We start from the raw sequence: 24,408 nt of genomic DNA, 5'->3' as shown, positions 1-24,408 counted from the left end.
CCCCCCCGGCCGGAGGCGGCTGCGCCCCGCGGGGGGGGCGGCGGGCGGGGGGGCGGCGCGCGGCCCCTTTAAGAGCGGGGCGGCCCCGGCCGGAGCAGGAAGGAGCCGCATACGGGCCTCGGCGAGCAGCTCCCGCGGGGCGGCCAGAGCCTGCTCCGCCCGCCCGCACGGCCCGGCCCGCCCGCCTCGGCACGGCGCGGCCCGCTCCGCTCGCCCGGACCGCTCGGCCCCCGCCCGGTACGGAACTGAGGGGTGGGCGCGGAGTGGCGGGGGGGGGGGTGGGGGGGGTCGCGCATGGGGGGGGTGGTTCGGGCCTGACCCTCCCCCCCCTCTCTGGGGGTGGTGGGGGGGAGTGGGGGGTGGGGAGGGGTCGGTTGGGTCCGTTGCGGGGGGGGGGGTGGGGGCTGCCCCCCCCCCACTCCGCCCCCCCTCCGTATACGTTGTACTTGGCCGGGCCGTGCTGGGGGGGTCGCGGAGGGGGGGGGGGGGAAGGGTTGGGAGCGGGGAGGAGTGGGGGGGAGCGCGGCGCGGGGGTTGCCGGGAGTTGTAGTCCCTCGGCGGCGCCGCGCCGCAGGTGCCGGTGGGCGAGCGGACTGCGCTTCCCGGCGGCCTCCGCGCGCGCGGCGAGCGGGAGGCGTGTTGATGGGCAGCGGGCGGGGCCAATCGGGGCGCGCCCTCCGCCCCGCGCGCCCGCCCCGCCCGCCGCCGCCCGGCCCAATGGCGGGCGCCGCGCGGGGTGGCCGGGGACGGGCGCGGCGGGGCCTGCGCGGCCCCCCCCGCCCGGGCCCGCGACCCCCGCCCGGGCCCGGCCCCGCCGCGACCCCCGCCCTCCCCGCCGCCCCCCCGGGGCCGCCACAAACACCTCGCCCCCCGCCCCCCCCCTCCTCCCCCCGGCGCCCCCCGCCCCCGCCTCCCCCCGGCCTCCATTGCGGCGCCCGCCCGCCCGGGGGAAGGGGTGGGGTCGTGGCGCCCGGCCAAGGCTCCCTGTGGGCCCCGCGGGGGGGGCGGCCCGGGCCGGCGGGGGGGGAGGCCGGTCATGGGTGGGGTCCCCCGGGGCCGCCCCGTGCGGGGGCGTCGGGCCGGGCCGTCCCCGCGCACCCCAAGGTCGTTGCCGGCCGGGGGGCGCCGGCCCGGCCCTGCCCGCCCCGCTCCGGCCCTGCGCGTCCGGGGTTGTTTTTACCCCCCTCGGCCGTCCCTTATCTCCCCCCGGCCGGCTGCGGGCAGGGGGGGCCGCGGTGATAATCCCCCCGCGGGGCTGGGGCGCTGCTGCCCGGAGGAGCCCGGCGGGATAAGCCTCTCCCCCCGCGGGACTGCGCAGCGGCGAGGGCTCGGCGTGAGGGGCAGCATCCCTCGGAGCTGCCAAAACATTCCCCGCGTGCCCGGGCAGCCGGCGCTGCCTTCTCATCGTCATCCCCCACCGCGGGGCTCGGGCTTGGACCCGCTGGTTCCGGTCAGGTGCCCCAAAGTGCCGTGCCGTGCTGAGGCCCCCGTGACACAGGCAAAGGTCCCTGCCCTCTTCCCCTCGGAGCGGCGCTTGGTGCGGCTGGAGACGGGACAGAGTCACGGACGCATCGCCGGGACCGTGGGCCGGCAGCTGGGCACTGCCAGGGGAAGGGTTCCTTGGCCGTGTTGTTCCAGGAGTGTGGGAAAAGTTGGTTTATGAAGCCGTATCAGGAGAGGCTGAGGCTGGGTGTCAGGAAAAGGTTCTTTTTCCAGAGCATGGTGGGGTGCTGGACAGATTCCCCAGGGAATGGCCGTGGCCCCGAGGCTGCCAGAGCTCCAGGAGCATCTGGACAGCACTCCCAGGGATGCACAGGGTGGGATCCTTGGGGTGTCTGTGCAGGGCCGGCAGCTGGGCTGGATGGTCCCCGTGGGTCCCTTCCAGCTGAGGTTATTCCATGATTCCATGGAAAGCCCTGGGAGTCCGGCAGCAGCACCAGAACGTGTAAATCCCCGCGTTGCTCGGCTGGAAGCGACAGTTCCTGTTGTACAAGCCCGGCCGACGTGACTGCCTGGCCCCCGCCTGGCTCTCCGTGTTCCCTGAGCTCCTGCAGACCCTCGCCTTTGGGCAGCCAAAGTTTCTTTGGGCTCAAGGTCTCTTGGTGGTGAGAGTTTGCTGCCAGTCCCAGTTCAAGAGCAGCAGTGTTCCCAGGGCTGTTGGTTGTCCTGGCTATCGAAACCATAACTTATATAATAACTGTTTTATGGACACGGGCAGAGAAAGGTTCTGCCGGGAAGAATTTACAACCTAATGAGGGTTGAAGTTGTGCTCGGCGTAGCAATGGAGCTAAAAGGTCATCGTGGTGCTTTCCAAAAGTGTTTTGGGGTGGTTGTTGGTGGTGTTTTTCAAGGAATTGTGTGATTTCTCCAGGATTCTGCCCGTCCTGGTTGGAAATTGCAGCGTGTGGGCTCTTCTGGAGGCTGAGCAGGAGGAGCTGGGCTGGCTTTAATTCTGATGGTTTTGCTGGAGTTGTTGGATTTCAACTTCTTTAAAAAAAAAATAAAATAAAAGAGGCTGAGAGAAACTGAGGAGTTTATTAGAGAGGAGCCTTTCTTGTTTAATATTCATTCTGGGCCCCTGTTTAGGCTTGTTCTGGTGAAAGAGGGAGTGAAGAGGCGCAACCCAAACACGGGTGAGATGGTGGGATTTTTCCACCAAGCCTTAATTGCTTCAGTAACTCCAGGGAGGGTTTTGCAAGGCAGGAGCTCTTAATAAATGTGGTGGTGAATGAAAGTAGTTCCTCACTTTGCTGCTCTGCAACTCTTCCTCTGCCTTTTTTTTTTTTTTTTTTTTTTTTTTTAATTATTAATAGTTTTTCAGTCGTATTTCATCTCGTGGCCGTGGGTCTGGTGAAGATCTTTAGCTGTGGCTTCATGAGGAGCTCTGCTCCGTGGAGGAGCTGGGTGGAATTAATTTGGCACGGTGAGGGCGGCCGGGTTCCCTTCGTGTTTGGTGACTTTTGGAAGCAGAATTAAAAATTCCAGTTGTTCTCCCAGCGTGGGAATTTGGATGTGGGCACGGGACGCAAATGAGGGGTGAAATTTATGCTGCCATCGAGGCTCTGTGGTGGTTTGGGCGCTCCTGTCTCCCTTCAAGACCTTGTTTTGGGATCGAGTGCTGGGGTTTAACTGCACCATCGAGTCCCTTGCAGGTGTCCCACCTAAAAACTTTTAAATCCCGCGTCTGCGTTTGAGACAGTCTAAATCCTCAAGAACTGTGGTTTAATCTTGATTTAAACTGGCACTTGAGGGTTCTCTCCCCGTCTCGGGATGCTGAGTTTTTTGGAAGACGAGCTTGTGTGGCGGACAATTAGAACCCGACTCCTTATCTCTCCTAGCCCAGGCAATAAACAGTTGCTTTAACTACACTCTCAACCAGCCTTAACCTCAAATTTGAGCAGACCGGTCCCAGTCTGTAATTAAAAACCTTTTGACGAGCAGAACTCAGGGAAAGGGAGGAAGACAGGCAGGGTCTGGGCTAAGGGAAGCGTTTAGCCCCAATCCCGTGGCCCTTTGATCCCAACTGGTGCCGTGTCCGTCCCTGTACCTGCGCCTGCAGCGTCCCAGAGGAGCTCTGGGAGGACGTCAGCGGGAGTAAACGAGGTCAGGCAAGCGCTGGGATCCTCTCGGAGTAGCCGGGGCCGATTGTTCCTCGCCCAGCCCCCTGCCCGTATCGCCTTCCCTGCGCTCAGTTTCAGTTTCCCACCCGCCCGCTGGCACCGCCGGCTCCGGTGGCAGAGCCGGGCCGCGACTTCCCCGCCTGGAATCCCGGTGGGGCTCGTTCCCCCGGAGCCCCGGCCGGCCGAGGGGTTCGGGGATGTCCCGCAGCAGCCCCGGGCTGCAGGTGGAAGGGAACTATAGGGCTCAGCTTAATGCGACAAGGTGCGAGAAACTGGAGACTGCCGCGGGCTGCCCCGGGGCTGCAGGTGGGAGCCAAGGGCACGTCGGTGGGATGAGCCGCAGATCCCCTGGCAAGCAGCGGCTTCCCAGCACCCTGGCTTCACCCATCCCCGGAAAAATGTGCGGCCGGAGAGCGGGAGCGTGACCTGCCAGCCCTGGCCTGGCCAGCTGGAACGCTGGCATCCTCCTGGGCACGAACTCGGGATTGTTCTCCTCCTGTTCCCCACCCCTGTGCCCACCTGCTGGAACGCTGGCATCCTCCTGGGCACGAACTCGGGATTGTCCTCCTGTTCCCCACCCCTGTGCCCACCTGCTGGAACGCTGGCATTGTCCTGGGCACAAACTCCCAGCACCCTCGGGATTGTTCTCCTCCTGTTCCCCACCCCTGTGCCCACCTGGAGCCCGTCACCCTCTCCCTCCCTGTTCCTGTGCCTGGTTTCTGCACAGCAGAGGATGCTCCCTGCTCCCAGCGCTGGGTTTTAACTCCCTCCTCCCCACCTTTCACTCCACTCCTGCTCCCGTTTCCTTCCTGCTTCGTGCACTTCCTTATTTCCCACCGGCACGCTGGGAACCAGTGAGTAAATGAGCTTTTTCCCCGTTGTTTGCTGGAGCTGGGAAGGTGCCGGAGGTGGGCTTGTAGCTACAGGTTGCAGCTCCCCGGAGCCTCCTGCCCCGACAGGCAGAGCAGAGGGAGCAGCAGAGGGATCAGCATTCCCCCGTGCATCCCAGCAGGGCAGGAAGGAGGGAGCTCCGTGGTTGCCAGGGATGAAGCCCCGCTTGCTCCGGGGATTCGCGTTTGCTCGTCATCAGCCGGAGCCGGGAATGGCGGGACGAGCTGTCTGTTAATCCACAAACTGGGAATTACATAAGGGGCTGCCCTGCCCTGCTCTCTCACCAAACTCCAGGCTTATTCTTTTATTTGTTTCCCCTTTCTTTTTTGTCCTCCCCCATTTCCCGGTGTGGAAAAGAACAGCAGGTCTGTGAGGTGTCATTTGAGGCAATTAGACTGATGCCAGAGCCTCGGGCAGGGAGTGTCAGGAGTGGTGGGGGGACAGTCCTGGGACAGGGGACAGCTTTGGGGGCTCCTGCCGCAAATGGGAATGGGGGGATTTGGGGTTTGAGCAGTTCTTAGGGCTCTCTGTTTAGGGGTCAGGAGAGATGTGACAGGGAGGGGGTAAATGCTGTCTGGGACCTGTGGGAATGGGGGGATTTGGGATTTGAGCAGTTTTTATGGTTCAGGAGGCCACGAGAGCTGTGACAGGAGAGGGGAAATGTGGGGTGAAGGGGCAGGTGGGACTGGTTTTTCTCGAGGAAACACTGGAGTGACTTTGGGGGGATTTTGGCTGGAGTGGGCACAGGCTTTGGCCTCTGAAGGGGAGGGGGTGTCCAAGCATGACCTGCTCTCCTTGTCCTCCAACCTGGAGCAGCTGGGCTGTGCTGGGGGTTAAAGCTTCGAGTCCTCAATTGCTCCCTTGCAAAGGGGCCCCACGCTGCCTATTTGGAAAGCAGTTGCTTATTCCTGCCTGGATCCTGGTGCCTCCAGGCTCCCAGGTTGGAAAAGAACTCCTGGGAGAGAGCAGCTGCTGCAGCCAGCACCGGAGCACACACAGCCTCGTGCTTTGTGCACTTCTTCCCCTTTTCCCCTGCAACTCCTGAGACTTTCTGAAGTATTTTGGAGAACTGTGGCCGGCTCAGCCACGGCCTGGTGTTGTCCAGAATCTCCCAAAACCAGAGAGCTTTTCCACAGGAGCCACGTGGGAGAGAACCTGTTGGAGGGCCAGGGCCGCAGCACAGTGGGCACACTTGGGCTTGGGGAAAAGGGTTTGTTTGAGCAGCAAAACTTTCCTTGAGTTCCAGGGTGTCCGGCTCTGGGCTGAGCTCAGATGGACTCAGCTTAGCCTGAGGATTGAGGGAGGCCTGGGAGTTGGAACAGAGGTGGGTTTGGAGCAGGGATTGAGGGTCTTTGAGCAGCTCTCAGCAGTTGGAGGTTTGTTTTGTCTCCGTGCAGGGGAATTCCTGTGACCTGTTGGTGCTGATGGGGACAATCCCAGCACACAGAGTTGGTGCCATGGACTTTGGTGCTGAGGCAGAGGGACAGAGCTGGGGATGGGGGAGCTTCTCACCCCAAAATAACCCTCACACCCAGAGCTCCGGTGGGCGACTCCCCGGCTCAAACCAAGGCACATTCCTGCCGGATTAAATCCGGCCTCTGATGACAAAGGAGAAAATTGGCAAGGAGGGCTGGGTGGAGGAACCAGTTCAGGCTCACCTTGCAACATGAGAGGAGTTTGGTGCTGTCAGGGCTGAGGGTGGCAGCTGGGGAGGCTCTGTGCTGTAGCTTTGGGATCCTCTGGAACAGCACCAGTGTTTGGCCACTTGACCATTGTCCATCGTGGTCCCCATCCTGCCTTTGGCCAGCAGCTGGAAACTGAAGTTTCCCAGGAGCTGTGCTGTCCCCTGCAAGGAAATCCCATTCCAATCCCATCCCTGGGAGCTGTGGGATGTGACACTGGGTCATCCCTCTCTGCCTGGGCTGTGGGGGTGAATCCTTGGAGAGGGAGCTGTGTCTCTGGGAGCACCATCAGGTTTCCTGGGAGATGCAGGGTCCTGCCCAGGCCTTTGGGATGAGCCTGTTCCTGGTGACACTTGTCCTTCCACTGGAGCAATTCCACCCCTGGCTTGTCCAGCCTCGTCTGGGCCAGCGTGTGAAAACCACTGGAGCTCAGGCAGGTTGGAAAAACCAAGAGGAACAAGTCCCTTTCTTCCTGGTGGCTCCATAGCAGCATTCCCAACAATTCCCTGTCACTGGTGAGGGATCCCAGACCTCCACCCCACCATGCTGGTCCCTCCATGGTTCCTGCTTTAATGGGTCTTTATTCCATTAAAGTTCCTGGGATGCTCGTGGGGGGTCTGAGGGATGTTCAGACCCAGTGCCCCATCCAGACTTCAGTGGGAGCAGTTGTTCTTCCTGCCAGCAGCTGCAGGGTGTGGGATTCTCCTTTCCTCTCTGAGCCTCCTGCTGTGTCCTGGCTGTTCCTGCAGTGCTTTGGGTGCTCCTTCCCTGGGCATTAGTGACTCTTGGAGAGCTTTGGCTCTTCCCTTCACAAGGGCCTGGAGTGCCAGGGGAAGGAGAATGGCTTCAAAATGAGGGCAGGGATGGATGGGATATCAGGAAGGAATTCCTCCCTGGGAGGGTGGGGAGACCCTGAGATGGAATTCCCAGAGAAGCTGTGGCTGCCCATGGATCCCTGGAAGTGTCCAAGGCCAGGTTGGAGCACCCTGGGATGTGGAAGGTGTCCCTGCCCATGGGATGGAACAGGACGAGCTTCAAGGTCCCTCCCAACCCACACCAGCCTGGGATTCTGGGTTTTCAGGGGTGTGTCGATCCATGCCCCAGGATCTGCAGGGTTTGGGGCAGATTTCCTCTCCTTGGAGCAGCTGCCTGGTGTGAAGGGGCTGTAGGAGGGGGGTTGGCTGTGCTGGAGCTTCCTGTGCTGCCCAGGGAGAGGAAAACCTCCCAGCAGGCGGGACCTGGCGAGGTCAGCCCGGCTGTTTGGTCCCACCACGAGCCCTCGGGCTGGGCTGAGGCAGGGGAGGCTGCTGGAGCCCAGGAGCTGCCAGAGCATCTCAGGTGTTCTTCCACTTCACCTTGAATTTGAGTCTTTGCCTCATCACACAATGGTCTGGGTGGAAGGACCTTAAATCTCAATCCAGTGCCACCCCTGCCATGGCAGGGTCACCTTCCAGTGTCCCAGCCCTGTCCAGCCTGGCCTTGGGCACTGCCAGGGATCCAGGGGCAGCCACAGCTTCCCTTGGAATTCCATTCCAGTCCCTCCCCACCCTCACAGGGAAGAATTCCTTCCCAACATCCCATCTTACCCACTCTGTTGGAATCCAGTCCCCCTTGTCCTGTCCCTCCCTGTCTCTCTTGGAGCCCCTTTAGGCCCTGGAAGGTCTCCAGAGCTCTTGCAGCAGCATTCCAGCATCCAAAGCACCTGCAAGCAGTGGGATGCTCTGATCCTTGGAAGGACCAGAGCAATGCAACCCCTCTGAGGGACCCCTGGAGCAGGGTTTGTTCAGGGCTGTGATCTGGAGCCTCTTTGGGAACCAGCTGAACCCTCCTCGTGTGGTTCAGTCTCATTCCTCATTCCTCACATCCCAAATCCAGAGCTGTGGTCGCTTTTCCCTGCTAAGGGCTGGGCAGGGGCTGGAGGGGATGGATGCCCATGCTTGGAAAACAGAGCCAGATTGTCCAAACCAGCCCACAGATATTTGCAGGGCGTTGGTTCTGCTCCAATCTCTTCACTTCAAGAGCTGCATGATCTTGGTCATGTTACCCCAGATGGGATGTCCAGACAGGACAGAAGAAAGCTGGAATTCACTCTTTGCCATTGATGTCTCCAATGCCTTCTCAAGACCAAGGATTTCTTCCCACTGCACCATTGAAAATGTAGTTTCATTTAAAAGAAAAGCGTGCTGAGGGGTTTTTCATCTTGATTTTTCCCACAGTGCAATTCCTTCTGTTGATGTTCAGGGTCTTCCTCTCAGGAACATCCAGCTGGTTCTCCAGGTCCAAATAATTGGGATGGTTTGGCCCTAAGGCACTGACAGCACATTTCCTTGTTGGGAGCAGTTGAGTTTCCATGGCTCAGTGGAGTGGTTGGAATTGTGACTTCTCCCAGGCAGGCAGAACCCCTCCTCCCCTCCCCTTCCCTCCCCTCCCCTCCCCGGTGCAAGGTGTGTGTCCCGAGGCCTCGGCGGAGTTTCGGGTGGATCCTGGGCAGAGGGAGACCTGCTGGGGCCTGTCCTGGGCTGCTCTGAGCACAGGCTCTGCCTCTGCTCCCCGTGGCCGCAGAGCTGCCTCGTGCCCAGGCTGGCAGAGCTGTCCCTGCAGCTGGCAGAGGGACAGGGGCACTGGGGTGGCCTGTCCCTAAACAGGAGCAGGTGAGGACTGGGGGCTGTGAGCTGTTCCCAGGGGAAATGCCTGTTTCTGCAGGTGGGGAGGGAGTGCTGGGGCCGTGTTTGGGCCTTGGGCAGCAGCCCCTGGGGTGGTTTTTTGTGTAAAGCACCATTATTTTAATAATTCTCCCCTTGTGCTGCTGCCGAGGCTGCCCTGCCTCAGTTGTGTGTTTGCTCCAAGAAATCCCAGAGCAACTTGGGATCCGTGGGCACCTTGAGCAAGAGGCTGAGTATCCCAAATTCCAGAATAGCTTGGTTGGATGAACCTTAAATATTCTTGCCATGGGCAGGGACATCCTCCAGTATCCCAGGGTGCTCCAACCTGGCCTTGGACGCTTCCAGGGATCCATGGGCAGCCACAGCTGCTCTGGGAATTCCTTCCCAATATCCCATCTCACCCTGCCCTGTCCCTCCATCCTCATGTCCAAAGTCCTTCTCCATCCTACAGCCTCAGCATCCCCAGGCCTCTCCCAGAGCTCAGCTCTTCCCAGGAGATGTTGCTCCGTGCACTGCAGAATTCCCTAAAGCCATTTTGCCTCGTGCTCCATGGAAGGGATGATGCTGATTCTCCCTTCCTGCCCCGAGCAGGTGCCAGGTGTTGCTCAAGTTCTCACCTGTGCTGCTGCAGAGGGCGGCACCTCTGCCTTTGGAAAGGGTTTTGGGATCTTTTCCGGATTAGAGCACCTGGAGAACATTGGCTGTTCCCTGTTCCCCAGGTGTGGCCGAGCTCTTCCACCTGCGTGTTCCTGAGCCCTCCCAAACTGCTCAGCTTCCTCTAAATTTCAGGGCAAAGAAGTGAAGGGAAAAGGGAAAAAAACCCCACTGAGGTTCTGTGGAAAACTGGTAATTAAAGAGGTGTTTTGTCAGCACTTTTGGTTGGGATCCCATCTTGATGTGGTCGTCTCATTTGAATGTAAATGTCAAATTCCAGAGCTCCTGGAGGAGAGGGATTGGGTGACATCCTGCTGAGGGAAGCACAAGCTCAGGGGTTTCAGTGAGCTCTGGGTGCTGCTCGTGGGCTGGGGGGGTCTGGGAGGAGAGAGGTGAGAAATTGAGTTTAAAAAAAGAAAATAAAATCGCAGTGCTGAGGTCCCAGCTCGGGTGCTGTGTCCTGCCCTGCCCCTCACTGTGAGAAGGACACCCAGGGGCTGGAGCGAGCCCAGAGAAGGGAATGGAGCTGGGAAGAGTCTGGAAAACATCTGAGGGAGCTGGGGAGGCTCAGGAGTGACCTTCTGGCTCTGCACCACTCCCTGACTGGGGGGGCAGCCAGGAGGGGTCAGGTTCTGCTCCCAGGGGACAACAGGACGAGAGGGAACAGCCTTGAGTGGCACCAGGGCGGGATCAGGCTGGATATTGGGACAATTTCTGCGTGGAAAGAAAGATTTGACATTGGCAGGGGCTGCCCAGGGAGTCCCCATCCCTGGAGGTGTCCAAGGCCAGGCTGGACGTGGCACTGGGCTGGGGACAAGGTGGGCATTGGGAACAGCTGGGACTCAGTGATGCTTTTCCAGCCTCAGGAATTCCATTTCAGAGTTGGGGAGCAGCGTCCAAAGGCGATGGGGAATCAGCTGGATGTGGAACATCAGCTCAGGGAGGTGGAGAACTTCCCTCACTCCTGTTCACCACCCATAAAATGACATTTTTCCTGCCTGTGTGCCTTGTGGAGCTGGAATAGCCACAGCTCCGTGGGGTTGGGATTTTGGAAGCGCTGAGGGGGCTGGGAGCAGGGTTGGGGCTGCACAGGGTGTCCCACCAGGGCTGTCAGTGGTGTTTCTAAATCACCTGGAGGGCTCTGCTGTTGCTCCAACCCCTCTTCCTCACGGGCTGTATTTCACCTCCATGGTTCCCTCTCAGTTGTCTGCGAGGGCCATTCCCAAACTTCTCCCCCACAGCCACTTTTGGGGTGAAATGTGGCCCCTCTGAGCCCTGCAGAGCCACCCAGTCTGGGACAGGGACCCTGAACTCCCGGGCAGGCAGGGAGAGAATGGAGCTGCTGGGAAATTCAGGTCAGTAGTTGAAGCTCCCCCTTGGTGGCCCATTCAGACCTTTCCTTGCCAGGGAGGGACGAGCTCTGGTTGTGCCAGCGGCTTTTGTCACTTGTCACCTGGCTTCAGCACATTCCCAAGTGGATTTTGCCCATTCCATCGTGGCATTGAGCCCTGGTGCCACGAGCAAACAGTGGATTTGGGGTGCTTGGAACTTCTTTTGAGCCACCCACCTCACGAAGACCCAAGAAGTTCCCAAAACCCCAAATCCATACTTTGGAATGCTCCATTTCCCACTGGCAATTCCTAAGCTGTTGGAAAGGGAATGGGGGTGAGTTGTAAGGGCTCAGTCTCTGGATGTGGCTGGAGCATCCAGGCCCTGAACCCATTCCTGGGGGGCTCGGGACGCCCCCTTTGCCCCCCGCTGTCCCCGGCCACCGTGGCCGTGGGACACAAAGGCCGTGTTGTGTGCGGGGTGGCCGAGTTGGAGCAGGCTCCAGTGGCAGTCTCATGACCCTGCAGCCATTCCCACACTGTGGGGATGATTATCCCGGCCCCCAGGCTGGGGGGGGACCTTGCCTGGCTGCTCCCCAGAGCCGGGGTGTGTGGGGGACAGACAGAGCTCCCTCAGGACCCCTGCCCGCAGCTTCCGAACGCTGCACGCGGCTCCAGTTCACTGGTCTGGGGAGAAAAAAATGTGTAAAGCATCTCTTGTAGAGAGGAAGGAGAGGGGGAAGCTCCAGTGCTGGTTTTGGGGCTGGCAGGGATGTGGGACCTGCTTCAGTCAGGTTTTGGGGATCCCTGGAGCTGCCCCAGTGGGAAGGGGACAAGTGGTGCCGAGGCAGCAAAGCCTCCCTGGAATCCCAGCTCAGGATTCCCTGGGATGCTGGCATGGGGGGACCTTGCCCTGGAATCCCAGCTCAGGATCCCCTGGGATGCTGGGATGGGGGGACCTTGCCCTGGAATCCCAGCTTAGGATTCCCTTGGATGCCCTGGGATGCTGGGATGGGGTGACCTTGGCAAGGTCACACCTGAGGCTGGGGCTGAGTGTGGCACCGAAGAGCCCTTTCCTCCCTGATGTACAAATCCATGAAATTAGGGTTTAAAGGTCAGACCCTGGAGCTCTGGAGTTGATCCTGGGTGTCTCAGGAAGCCACCTGCCTTTGGTGGCAGGACTGGTGCCTGCCCTGCACGTCCAGCCCCCCTGGGCCCTCCCTCCTCCCCAGCCCCATCCCATTCCTGCTGGGAGCTCAATCCTGGTGTCCTCCTGCTGTTGATTACCCGGGGATTTACTCCAGATCCCTTTTCCACAGCCCCAGACCTGCCTTCTCCTGCCTTTTCTCTGTATAAAACAGGAAGGTGCCAAAGTTAAACTTATTTTGTGGGCTTAACAAAACGTTTCAAAAATAAGTAAATATGGAAAACTACTGAGGAGGCCGGGGGTGGGTGGGGGAAGCCGGAGTTGTGCAACCTGGGCTCCTGCTCCGTGCTGGGACCCGGGGCTGGGAGTTGCTTCCTGAATAATTATTCCTGTTCTGGATCCATCCTGACTCATCCGTCCCCCCATGGCGTGGGACAGGCCGCGTCCCGCCGTGCCTCAGTTTCCCCATCTGGAAATCAGGAACCTGGATACCCCAGCCTTGTGCTGGAGCGATTTTTGGACTGGTTTGTGCGTGGATTTCTTGGCTCCTGCTGATCCCAGTGCTTGGGATGGGGGGAATTACATTGATTTTCCAGCAAAGGCATCGCTGCTTCAAGGAGCGTGTGGATTTGCTGCTTGAGATGGACGGGAGGGAAATGTTATTCCTAATTTTTGGGATCAGAGGACTGGGATTGTGGGAGAATTAGGGGCTGCTCAGGCTTGCAGTCGGGCCCCAGTGCCCATTTCCCAGCAAAGGCTGGCTTTTTCCAGCCTTTGGAGTCAAGTGGATGTGTCAGGAGTGACTTTATTTATTTATCTTGTCCCAAACAAACCCTTGGCATTGGTAAGAGCTGCTGCTTCTGCTGGAACCTGTCCAAGATCCGGGTCTGGTGCTGGCACTTGGTGATCCCAGTGTCCTTTCCTCTCTCCTGCTCCCAGGAATGAGCAGGAGCTGCCTCAGCTTCCAGGGATCAGCTCTGCTCTGTCAAGCACCCGCAGCAGCAGCTTGGGGAGGCTGGGGCTCCCCTCTCCCTGCCCTTCCCAAAGGATATTCCCTGCCCCATCTCCAGGGCTGCTGGCACCCGGGGATGAGTGATGGGAATGGTGTTCCCAGTGATGACATCATTGAGCTGGGGACTGGGAGATGCTCCCGGGGTGGACTGGGATGCCCTGGGGAGGCTCAGGCTGCCGGAGCCCCACGCTGGGCACAGCTGTGCCTGCTCCAGGTGCTGCCTGGCTGGGTGATGCCAGCTCCCTGCCAAGGCTTGCTGCTCTGGCCCAGATCCGTGCTAATTCAGCTGTTCTCACTTGAGAGCACCTGGGCTCTCTTCCTCCTCCTCGCCAGGTAAGCACAGGACGGGCAGGACGATGGGAGAGGCGCGGGGGACACGCGGCGCTGCCGGGTGCCTCCCCCAGGAATTTGGGGATTCTCCCGATGTCTCCAAGCTCTGACTCACGGCCTTGCCCTCCTTCCCCGCAGCCTTTAGCCTGGAAGATGGCGGGTGGCGTGGACGGCCCCATAGGGATCCCGTTCCCGGATCACAGCAGCGACATCCTCAGCAGCCTGAATGAGCAGAGGAACAACGGGCTGCTGTGCGACGTGGTCATCCTGGTGGAAGGCCAGGAGTTCCCCACCCACCGCTCCGTCCTGGCAGCGTGCAGCCAGTACTTCAAGAAGCTCTTCACCTCAGGGTTAGTGGTGGACCAGCAGAACGTGTATGAGATAGACTTTGTGAGTGCAGACGCCCTGTCGGCGCTGCTGGAGTTCGCCTACACTGCGACCCTCACCGTCAGCACTTCCAACGTCAACGACATCCTCAACGCCGCCACGCTGCTGGAGATCCCGGCCGTCAGGGATGTCTGCACGGATCTCCTGGAGAGGAAGATTCTGGCCAAAAATGACCAGATGGATACAGTAGATCAAATTGATCAGAGGAACCATCTCAGAGCAAAAGAGTACCTGGAGTTCTTCCAGAGCAACCCCGTGAACGGCCACCAAGGCAGCTTTCCGTGGACCAACCCAGAGTTGAGAGACCTTCAGAGACTGAACTTCCGAGGCCAAGAGGAGGAGGAGGAGTCGAACTGCAACGGCCTGGACTTCTACTCGCAAGCCACCCCAACCGAAAGACCAAAGGCAAGTGACTGTGACCCCGACAGCAACCCGGCCATGTGGCTGGACCGCGAGGACGAGGAGCCGGGCAGCGGCGGGATGTTCTCCCCTTCCCAGAACGGACATTACAGCAGCCGTGGCTTGGCCACCCCGGGAGAAGAGGAAGGGGGCACCCCCAGGGGCCCTCTGGACCCGCAGGAAGCCGGGGACTCGCCCAGCTTCATCCCCACGGGCACGGAGACGGAGGACGATGGCAGGGAGGTGGATGACCTGGCCGCCAGCGCCCTGCTCCAGCAGATGATCAACTCGGTGGGGCGGCAGCAGCTCGGCGACGACGACCGCAAGGACGAGGACGGGGTCATGGATTATTACTTGAAATATTTCGGCAGTTCCAGCGAGGGCGACGTGTACCCGTCCTGGTCGCAGAAGGTGGAGAAGAAGATCAGGGCGAAAGCATTCCAGAAGTGCCCCATCTGCGAGAAGGTGATCCAGGGCGCCGGGAAGCTGCCGCGCCACATCCGCACCCACACCGGGGAGAAGCCCTACGAGTGCAACATCTGCAACGTCAGATTCACCAGGTACGGGCTGGCCACGGGGGCTGCACCCAGACCCGGGGGCTGCACTGAAACCTGGGGCTGCACCCCGACCTGGGGGCTGCACCCAGACCCGGGGGCTGCACCCAGACCCAGGCTGGTCCTGGGTGATTTTATCTCTCTGCTCAACTCATTTCCATCCTAACTGGTGAGTTGGGGCTGGAGGCCAAAGTTTTCCAGGGAGCAGTTTGGGGGTGTGACACTTGAGCTATCTCAAGGGGCCTGGCTCGATGGCCAGTGCCACCATCCTGCTGTCCTGACTTGCTGAGCTCTGCTGGAAACATGACATGGGGGGGAAACAGAGCTGCAGGTCTTGGTCTGTCCATCGAGGCTGAGGCAGGAGCAGGGGAATGGTTTGGGCATGGCTCCATGGCATGGCTGAGATGGTGGTGGCTGGGTTGGAGGGAGCTTGGAGCCCACTCGTGTCCTTGGCAGGCCGAGCTCTGCAGCCCCGGTGCAGCTCCCGGGGGCGTTTGCCACGGTCCTGTTCCTAATCAGGGCTGCTCTGCTCCCTGCCTGGGCCACGGGAGCACCAAAGAAAGGGGATATTGTTTGGGCCGCTCCGGTTCACTCCAGTCCACGCCCGGGCGCCGCCTCCTCTCCCCGGGCTCTGCGGCCGCGGGGGTCCCAGCCTGGAGCAGCCCTGGCCCTGCCGAGGGGCAGCGTGGGCTGCTGGGCCTGGGGGCTGCTCCTTTCCCTGCTCCCTTTCCCTGCTCCCTTTCCCTTTCCCTGCTCCTTTTCCTTTTCCCTGCTCCTTTTCCTTTTCCCTGCTCCCTTTCCCTTTCCCTGCTCCCTTTCCCTTTCCCTGCTCCCTTTCCCTTTCCCTGCTCCCTTTCCCTTTCCCTGCTCCCTTTCCCTTTCCCTGCTCCCTTTCCCTTTCCCTGCTCCCTTTCCCTTTCCCTGCTCCCTTTCCCTTTCCCTGCTCCCTTTCCCTTTCCCTGCCTGCCCAGATGTTCCCACTGTGCTGCTTCTCCCAGCCCTTCCAGGCTCCTGGTGCTTGGGGGGCTCCATCCCGTGGGGCTGCTCCGTGTGGGATGCCCGGGGCAGCAGGGTGCAGCCCGAGGGGCAGGAGGCCGTGTCCTGCCCCTTCCCCTGGTCCCGGCCGCGCCCAGCCCACGTTGGAGAGCTGAGGAATGCAGATAATGGCAGGGGCAGGGTGCCAGCCCTCCCTCCCCGCTCCCCCGGCCCTGCCACGCGGCACCTCCCTGCTCCAGGGCCGGGGCGATCCCACAGCGACCCCACAGCCACCCCACATTGATCACAGTGACCCCACATTGATCACAGTGACCCCACAGCCACCCCACATTGATCACAGTGACCCCACATTGATCACAGCCACCCCACAGCCACCCCACAGCCACCCCCCACGCCGTGCACCGTCCAGGGCGCTGCAGGACCTGGAAATGCCAGCGGGTCCCTGGCAGCTGCTGGCACTACGAGACCAGGGGAGGCACAGGTGGGGAGGGGGAGTTGGTGGGGCAGTGCCACCTCATCCTTTTTCCATCCTGCTCCCATTCTGTGGGATTGGGAGCTGCTCCCCGCTGGCTCCCAAGAGGGCCTGGCCCCTATAAAAAAGCTGCTTTTCTAAACCCCCAGCTTCCAGCCAGAAGACATGCATCCTCCTGCTCCTTCCCACAGCAGCTTTGGGCTGGAGAGGCCTGGACAGGGACAGGGAGCTGTCCTTGGCATCGCTGTTCCCCTGCCCCCAGCTCCATTTATTCCATAGTATTTATTCCATATTATTCCTCCCCATTCCGTGGGAGGGGTCTGGCTCTGGGAGGGGGTTTGGGGTGTGGCAGGAGGAGGAGCGGGGCTGCTCCAGCCGGGCGTTCCCGGCCCTGCTCAGGGATTTTTGCTCCCTGGCATTTCCTGGTTCCTCCACGGTCACTAGGGGAGGAGCAGCTCCCATAAAAAAAGAGTTGGAGGGTTATAAAATGCCAAATTTTAATTTCACAAGCCACTTTGTGTGTCAATCAGAGCTGCACACGACCTTGGGGCTTTGATCCTTCCCTGGAGCTTTAGGATTTTTGGGATCCGGTGGGTAAAGGGAGAACGTTCAGGGCTGGGATCTGAGTGGATCCACCCAGGAATGGGGTGGATCCCCTTGGGAAGGGTCGGGCAGGTGCCGGGGAGGGCCGGAGGGGCTCCCCTGCCTGCCCACGGGCTCGGGGCTGGGTTTGCCTCCAGGAAGCAGCGATGGCTCACGTGGCCCTGCTGGCTCCTGGCCCAGCCTGCACACCGGCCCCAAATGAGCCATGTGTGACCCCACAGCTGTGATCAGCCCTGGGCTGGGCAGGGTGTGACCCCATAACCCTGCTCAGACCCCATATGGGGCAAACTGGGACCCCACAGCCATGCTCAGACCCCTGTATGAGGCAGTGTGTGACCTCATATGTGACAGTGTGTGACCCTGCCCTCACACCCTGCACTGGACGATGCTCAGCCCCACACCAGGAGCTGCCAAGGCCCCTTGTAATGTCCATCCCCACACCAGGAGCTGCTCAGCCCCATTCCAGCTGATACTCAGCCCTGTGCCAGTGTCCATCCCCACACCAGGAGCAGCCCTGTGCCAGTGTCCATCCCCACACCAGGAGCTGCCCAGCCCCATTCCAGTGTCCATCCCCACACCAGGAGCTGCCCAGCCCTGTGCCAGTGTCCACCCCCACGCCAGGAGCTGCTCAGCCCCATTCCAGTGTCCATCCCCACACCAGGAGCTGCCCAGCATCAATGTCCATCCCCACACCAGGAGCTGCCCAGCCCTGTGCCAGTGTCCATCCCCACACCAGGAGCTGCCCAGCCCTGTGCCAATGTCCATCCCCACGCCAGGAGCTGCCCAGCCCCATTCCAGTGTCCATCCCCACGCCAGGAGCTGCCCAGCCCCGTTCCAGTGTCCATCCCCACACCAGGAGCTGCCCAGCATCAATGTCCATCCCCACACCAGGAGCTGCCCAGCCCCGATGCCCATCCCCTCCACGCCCATCCCCTCCCCTCCATCCCCCCAAACCCCTGACGCGTCCGTCTGTCCCCGCAGGCAGGACAAGCTGAAGGTGCACATGCGGAAGCACACGGGGGAGAAGCCCTACCTGTGCCAGCAGTGCGGGGCCGCCTTCGCCCACAACTACGACTTGAAGAACCACATGCGGGTGCACACGGGGCTGCGGCCGTACCAGTGCGACAGCTGCTGCAAGACTTTCGTCCGCTCCGACCACCTGCACAGGCACCTTAAAAAAGATGGATGCAACGGGATCCCGTCGCGGAGGGGCCGCAAGCCACGGGTCAGGGAGGCCGGGGCCATGCCCCCCACGCCCACGGGCAGCGCCGAGGACGGGAGCTTCCCGGCCCCCGAGCCCGAGGACACGGCCGCGGGCAGCGAGGAGCAGCAGCAGCAGCACTTTGAGGAGAATTCCAATAACGAAGCGCCGGGATTGAATGTAGCAGGAGGGTCGGATGAGGGTAATGAGCAAGGACTCTCCTAAACCAAAAAAAAAAACAAAACAAAAAAACAAACCAACCCCAACCGATGAAACAATGAAACAACCACCTGAAAACAAACAAAGTCACAAAATCTAGTTAGTACTTTTCCTCCGATTTTTCTCTTTAAAAGATGTTTCTCTCCCTTTTTTTTAAGGAAAAAACAAAAAAAGCTACAAAAAAAAGAAAAAAAAAAGAGAGATATTATATTAACGTTTTCCAATCTTCCCATCGTAAGCGGGGCTCTCCCCCGAGGATCCCTCATAGCCAAGGACCTTTTCTTGGAAAGGCAAGGACGCTAGGGAAGCACGAGGTGGGGATGGAAAGTGGCTCTGTCGCATGGAAAAGAGCTTCCATGTAAATCCAAAGCTTTATTTTGTGTCCAAACACGCGTTTAAAAAAAAAAAAAAGAAAAGAAAAAAAAACTTATTTCAGAGAGAGATCTATTTAAGAAAAAAAAAAAGGAAAAAATAGAAAAAAAAAAAGGAGTGGTAGGAGTTGGAAGGGCTGTGGCAGGGCGGGGTTTGGGATTTGGGGGCCGGGGGCTCCTTCCCAGGAGATCGGGGTCAGGATTTGGGGTCTGTCCCCCCAGCCCCCCCTGAGTGCGAGGCTCAGTCGGGCAGCGAGGGCTCCGGGTGGGGAAAAATTGCTGGAAATTGCTGGAAAAATTGCCTAAAGAAAAGAAAAAAAATTTTAAAAAATCATGTGAGAGAGGGCAGCAGGTTCGGCAGGGTTTGTGTCGGGCACCCGGGGCTGGGGACGCTGGGGATGGGGACAGGCAGGGCTGGGGACACCAGGGATGGCTCAGCCAGGCCGTGGCTCCGTGTCCATCCCTCTGTCCATCCCTCTGTCCATCCCTGGCCCTCCCCATGTCCCCACATCCGTCCCCACCCCGCAGTGCCCAGGAAGTGCCTGAGTCAGCCCAGCCCCCGCTGCCGGCAGAATTTGGGGCTGGGGGGTCCCAAATCCCCCCCCAGGGAATTTTTTCCTCCCCCCACCCCAATCCAGGGAATTTTTTCCTCCCCCGGCTCCGCCCAGCACGGCCCCAAAAACGCCTCCAAATCCCTTTGGCAAAAAGGTTCTTTGGGGTCTCCCCTAAAGGAGCAGGAGGCCTTTGGGGAGGGGGAGCAGCCTGGCCCCCCCAGCCCCATTCCCAAAAAGAAAAGAAAATATATATAAATATATATCTAGAGATATATGGCTGGAGAGGCGGGTCCCGACCCTCGGGGGGAAAAGGCACCTTTGAGTTGGTCACCTGTTTTCTAAATGCACATTTTTAAATGCTAAAAAAGAAAAAAAGAAAAAAAAAAGAGTAAAAAAGAGAGATTTTAAGCCCTTTTATTTTCAAAGCACTTTTTAGATTCTCTTCCTTTTATTTTAATTTTTTGTTGGTTTTTTTGGGGTTTTTTTCCTTTTTTTTTTTTTTTTTTTTTTGGTGTTTTTACTTTCAAAAGAAAAAAGCAAAGAGCAGGTTTTGGCCGAATGTATTTTGGAGAGGGAGTGAGAGGGGAGTGTGTGCTGGGGGGTGGGGTGAGTGGTGGGGCTGGGGGAAGAGATGGATGTTTATTTAATGCAGAAAAACAAAAAAAAAAGCAATAAAAATTCCAAAAAAAAAGCTTAAAAATAATAAAAAAAAAAAAAAAGAAAACAAAGAAGTCTTAGCACTTTGCGATGGAACGGGTACTTTGAGCTCACTTTATCTTAATTTAAAAAAAAGCAAGATTCAAGATGTTTACAAGTCAAAAAAAAACTTTAAAAAAAAAAGACTTCTACGGAGAAAAAAAATATTATTAAAAAAAGCCTAAATTTATTTTTGTAAGAAAAAAATGTGTATATATATATATATATTTAACAAAAAAACCTAGAAAAAAATACAAATATAGGCAGAATCCAAGTGAGATTGGAGGATGGGAGGAAGATGCTAATTAGGTTCTGTGACATGCCCTGACCCTCGGGAATTTTAAATAGAAAAAAAATCCATGGAAGCTTGAATTTTAGGCAGGAATCCTGGGGATTGTGGCTCGCTCACTGCTCCCCACAGCCTTGAGGAGGTTGTTTGTTTGTTTGGGGTTTTTTTGTTTTTGTTTAATTATTTTTTTGTAGAAATAATTTTATTTTTTCGATGTTTTTTTAGCCAGTGCCAGCGCAGAGGTGTCGGGATCCCTGTGGGTTTGGAAAAATCCCACCTGGAGCAGGGGAATTGGGATATCAGCTGGGAAATTGGGATATGAGCAGGAAATTGGGATATGAGCAGGAAATTGGGATTTGGGCAGGGAAATTGGGATTCAGGCAGGGAAATTGGGATCTGGGCAGGAAATTGGGATCTGGGCTGGGAATTGGGATCTGGGCTGGGAATTGGGATTTGGGCTGGGAATTGGGATTCAGGCAGGGAATTGGGATCTGGGCTGGGAATTGGGATAATAGCAGGAAATTGGGATATGAGAAGGAAATTGGGATCTGGGCAGGGAATTGGGATTCAGGCAGGGAATTGGGATTCAGGCACGGAATTGGGATCTGGGCAGGGAATTGGGATCTGGGCAGGGAATCCCCTGGGAAGGTGCTGGAGGGAGCCAGGCCCTGGCTGGCTTTGGGGTTTTTTCCCAGCCCCTGGGTTTGGATCCCTCCAGGGATGAGGCCGCGATTCCCTGGGAAGGAGCTGCAGGGATCCCAAATCCCAGGGATTTGTGTCCCTCCCGTTCCCCCTCTGGGCAGGAAGATGGGGATGCCAGGTCCCTGAGGATCCCCATCCCTCCCTGAGCAGGAGATTTGGGGTCTGGGCACTGAATCCCCCCGGGAAGGGGCCGGATCCCAGCTGGGACTGGGGGGCTCCGGGCGGGGCCGACCCTCTGGCAGCACTGGCTGAGGTTTTTTGGGAATATGCAAAGAAAATTCCGTGTGGATTTGTAAATAGAGACTGGTGCAGGTTCCTGTCGTGCTCGGGGTTGTGGTGGCTCCTCTGCTCCCGTTTTTGGGTTCCTTTCCCCTGGGATTTTCCCACCCTCGCTGCTGCTTTTCCTTCCCCTTCCCAATCCCGATGGAATTTTGGGGGCTCTGGGGAAGCAGCACCGGGAGGGGGTGAAGGGGGTGGGGGCTTCCAGGTGTGCAGAGAAAGGGGGAAAAGGGGGGAAAAAAATGGGGGGGAGGAAAAAAAAAAAGGGGGAGGGGGTTGATAAAGAAAAAAGGGGGGAAAAGGAAATTGGAGGGGAGAAATACAAGAGGGAAAATAATGGAAGGAAAGGGGGGGAGAAGGAAAAATGAGAAATGAAAGAAGGAAAAAAAGGGGGGAAAATGAGAAAAGAAGGAATAAATTTGGGGGGGAGGGCAAGGGGAGAAAAATAGGGAAAGAAAGAAGGAAAAAAGGAAAAATGCAAAGGAAAAAGAGCACAAAGGAGGAAGAGGAGAGAGGAGCAGACTCAGGATTCCCCCAGCCGTGTCCCCGTGTCCCCCCTGTCCCCTCCCTGTCCCCCCCACTGGCAACACTTTAGCACAAGGTGAAGTTTGCACTAAAAATAAATCAAGAAAAAGCAAAAAAAAAAAAAAAAAAAAAAAAGCTGTAACCCCCCCCCAAATCCCCCAGGATTGTCCCTGTACCATCGCCTTAAACCCCCACCCCAAAATCCCCCCCGTAGCTCAGCATCGAGATTTTTGTCTTTATTCTGATTCATTTTAATTTCATTTGAGGTTTTTGGTTTTGGGGTTTTTTTTTTTGTTTTTTGAATCCAGGTTGGGATGAAAGTGTTGCCAAAGAAAGCGCTGAGTTACGGTGGGAAGAGAGACAGGGAGAGAGAGGAATAATAATAAAAGTTATTATTAATAATAATAATGATGAAATAATAAAATCTGGATCCAAGCCAAGCAGGGGCAAGGGGAAATAGGGAGGGAAAAAAAGGAGGTTTTTTTTTTTAAAGAGGAAGAAATTTGTGTGTCCCCCCCCCCCTTCCTTCCCCCATCCCACCTCCCCCCGTGGGGGTCAGCCCGGGTTTGGGGGGGTTAATTCAGGTTTGGGGGGCTCAGCCCAATTTTGGGGGGTTAATCCAGGTTTGGGGGGTTAATCCAGGTTTGGGGGGGCTCAGCCCAGTTTTGGGGGGTTAATCCAGGTTTGGGGGGGCTCAGCCCAGTTTTGGGGGGTTAATCCAGGTTTGGGGTGCAGAGCCCAGTTGGGCTCAGCCCAACTTCAGGGGGTTTAATCCTGGCTTTGGGGTTGGGGGTGGCAGGGGAGGGGCTGCACCCCCTGCTGGGCTGGGAAGGGACAAATGGGGGGGTTTTCCCCCAAAATGGGCTCCGGGGGGGTCCTGCCCCCCAAACTGAGCAGGAGGGGTTTCATTTCTCATTTTCCCACAGGAAAGGGCTGATTCCCCCTCCCCACCCCAAAATTCTCCTTCACCCCCCCCCTTTAGGGCCCCCCTAACCCTTTAGAGCCTTCCCAGCCCCAATCCCCCCCCCAAATTTAACTATTTAATAATTTAATAATAAATCAAGACAAAACCCCCTGAATTTCTCTCTCTAAAATTTTCTAATTTGTTTTTTTGATTCACGACAAGAAAAAAAAAAAATTAATTTCAATCAAGAGAAACAAAAAAGAAAAGAGCAAAACGGGATGGAAATTTTGGGATGGGGAGGGGGCAAAATGCTGCATTAAATTGTGTTTTATATAATAAAATTATCTATCTATCTATCTATCTATATATATATATATATATATACACAGCAAGAGCTGAAATGTCCCCAGGGACGGGGGGGACACCGAGCTCGGCCCGGGGACCCCAAAGGATGCTCGAGGTGGGGCCACTTTATTATAAATATTAATTTTATTTTTTTCCCTTTTTTGTTTTTTTTTTTTTGTTTTTTTTCCTGCGTCTTTCTATATAATCTATTAAAGAGATCCTTTATCTTCAAGCACTCGCAAAGGTTGCAGCGGTTTTTATGTGTTTTTTCCAATTTTTTTTTTTTTTTGGTGAGGATTTTCTCGGGGGTGGGTGGGGGGGAAGGAAAAGGAGCGAGGAAAGGAAGAGAGAGAGAGAAAAAATAAAGAAATATAAAGAAATATATGAAAAAAAAATAAATAAAGCACAGAAAAGACATTCCATAGATTGTAACTTTGATAGTTCTTTATAAAGTGGGGGGAGATGAGGAAAAAAAAATAAAACCTATGACAAAAACGACAAAAAAAATTAAAATAATAAAAATTGCACTTTGGGGGGGGGCTTTAAAATAAAAAAAAAAAAAAAAGAGAGAAATAAACTATATATTAAAAATACACCCGGAGCCCGCTGGATTTCTTGGGGGAGGAGAGGATGGAGGACACCGGCTCTTTTTTGGGGTGTCCCCTTAATAGTTTTGGGGGGTTTGGTGGGGTTTCAATGATTTTGGGGTTTTTTTGCTGGTTTTGGGGCTGGGGAGCCCCGGGCAGGGGGAGCAGGGCAGGGGCTGGAGGCTCCCTGGGGTTTTGGGGGGGTCCAGGGCTGTGGGTGGGGGGGATTCTGGGGGCTCCAGAACTGCACAGGGGATTTTTGGGGGATGTTCCCCCCATTTTGGGGTGCTCAGGGCTGCTGTGGGGAGGGGGTCGAGGGCTCTGTCCCAAGCTGGGGCAGTGCCTCAGTTTCCCCAAATGGAACAAAGCCCCCCCTCCCTTCCAGAATAACAGCAAAGGGGGGGTCCCACCCCCCAGGCTGCCCAGTGCCCCCCCAGTGCCCCCCAGCACCCCCGGCCCCATTAAGCCGCTCGGGGGGGCTGAGGGGGGTCAGGGGACCCTAATCGCGTTTGGGGACAGATGGCCACGGTTTAAGGAGCCTCAGGGGACACGTTTGGGGTGTCCCCCCCTCCCCAAACCCCCCCAACCCCATGTGGCCACCTCAAACCGGGGCAGGGCGGTGCACGTGTGACCGCACACCCCAAAAATGCCCCCAAATGGCCCAAATTGCCCCAAATCCCGCTGTTTCTGTGGGGGCAGGAGCCAGCCCGGCCCCCCCAGCCCCCCCAGAGGGCACGGCCGAGGGGAGGGGATTAATTTGTGTCATAATCTGCCTTGTTCGGGGCTTTGGGGTTTTATCCCGGGATTTATGGCCGAGTCGTCTTTCTTAGCGAGACGCCCTAATGCCACTTAACACCTGGGAGCCGCGATTTTCATTAGGGGCGTCAGGGACAATTAGGAAGGGAATAATTAGGGCAGGGACAGCCGCTGCAGGGTTTAAGCCCCATATGTGCCTGAGTGTGCAGGGGGGGGATTGGGGGACCCCCGGTTTGGGGGTG

At 57.4% G+C, this 24,408-nt stretch overlaps 1 protein-coding gene across 1 annotated transcript; it reads left to right on the top strand.

Moving 5' to 3' along the window:
• Window positions 1-97: 97 nt before the first annotated feature.
• On the top strand, window positions 98-20,435 carry ZBTB7A (zinc finger and BTB domain containing 7A). The gene is made up of 3 exons (XM_084221042.1): window positions 98-237; window positions 13,466-14,673; window positions 17,720-20,435. The coding sequence occupies exons 2-3, from the start codon at window positions 13,481-13,483 to the stop codon at window positions 18,162-18,164; spliced, it is 1,638 nt and encodes a 545-aa protein (XP_084077168.1). The 5' UTR covers window positions 98-237; window positions 13,466-13,480; the 3' UTR covers window positions 18,165-20,435.
• Window positions 20,436-24,408: the final 3,973 nt, after the last annotated feature.

The sequence above is a fragment of the Fringilla coelebs genome (genome assembly GCF_963513975.1).
Source record: "Fringilla coelebs genome assembly, chromosome: 24".
NCBI classification, from domain to species: domain Eukaryota; kingdom Metazoa; phylum Chordata; class Aves; order Passeriformes; family Fringillidae; genus Fringilla; species Fringilla coelebs.
The sequence above is the reverse complement of the archived record's forward strand: the minus strand, read 5'-3'. Positions and strand labels throughout refer to the sequence as shown.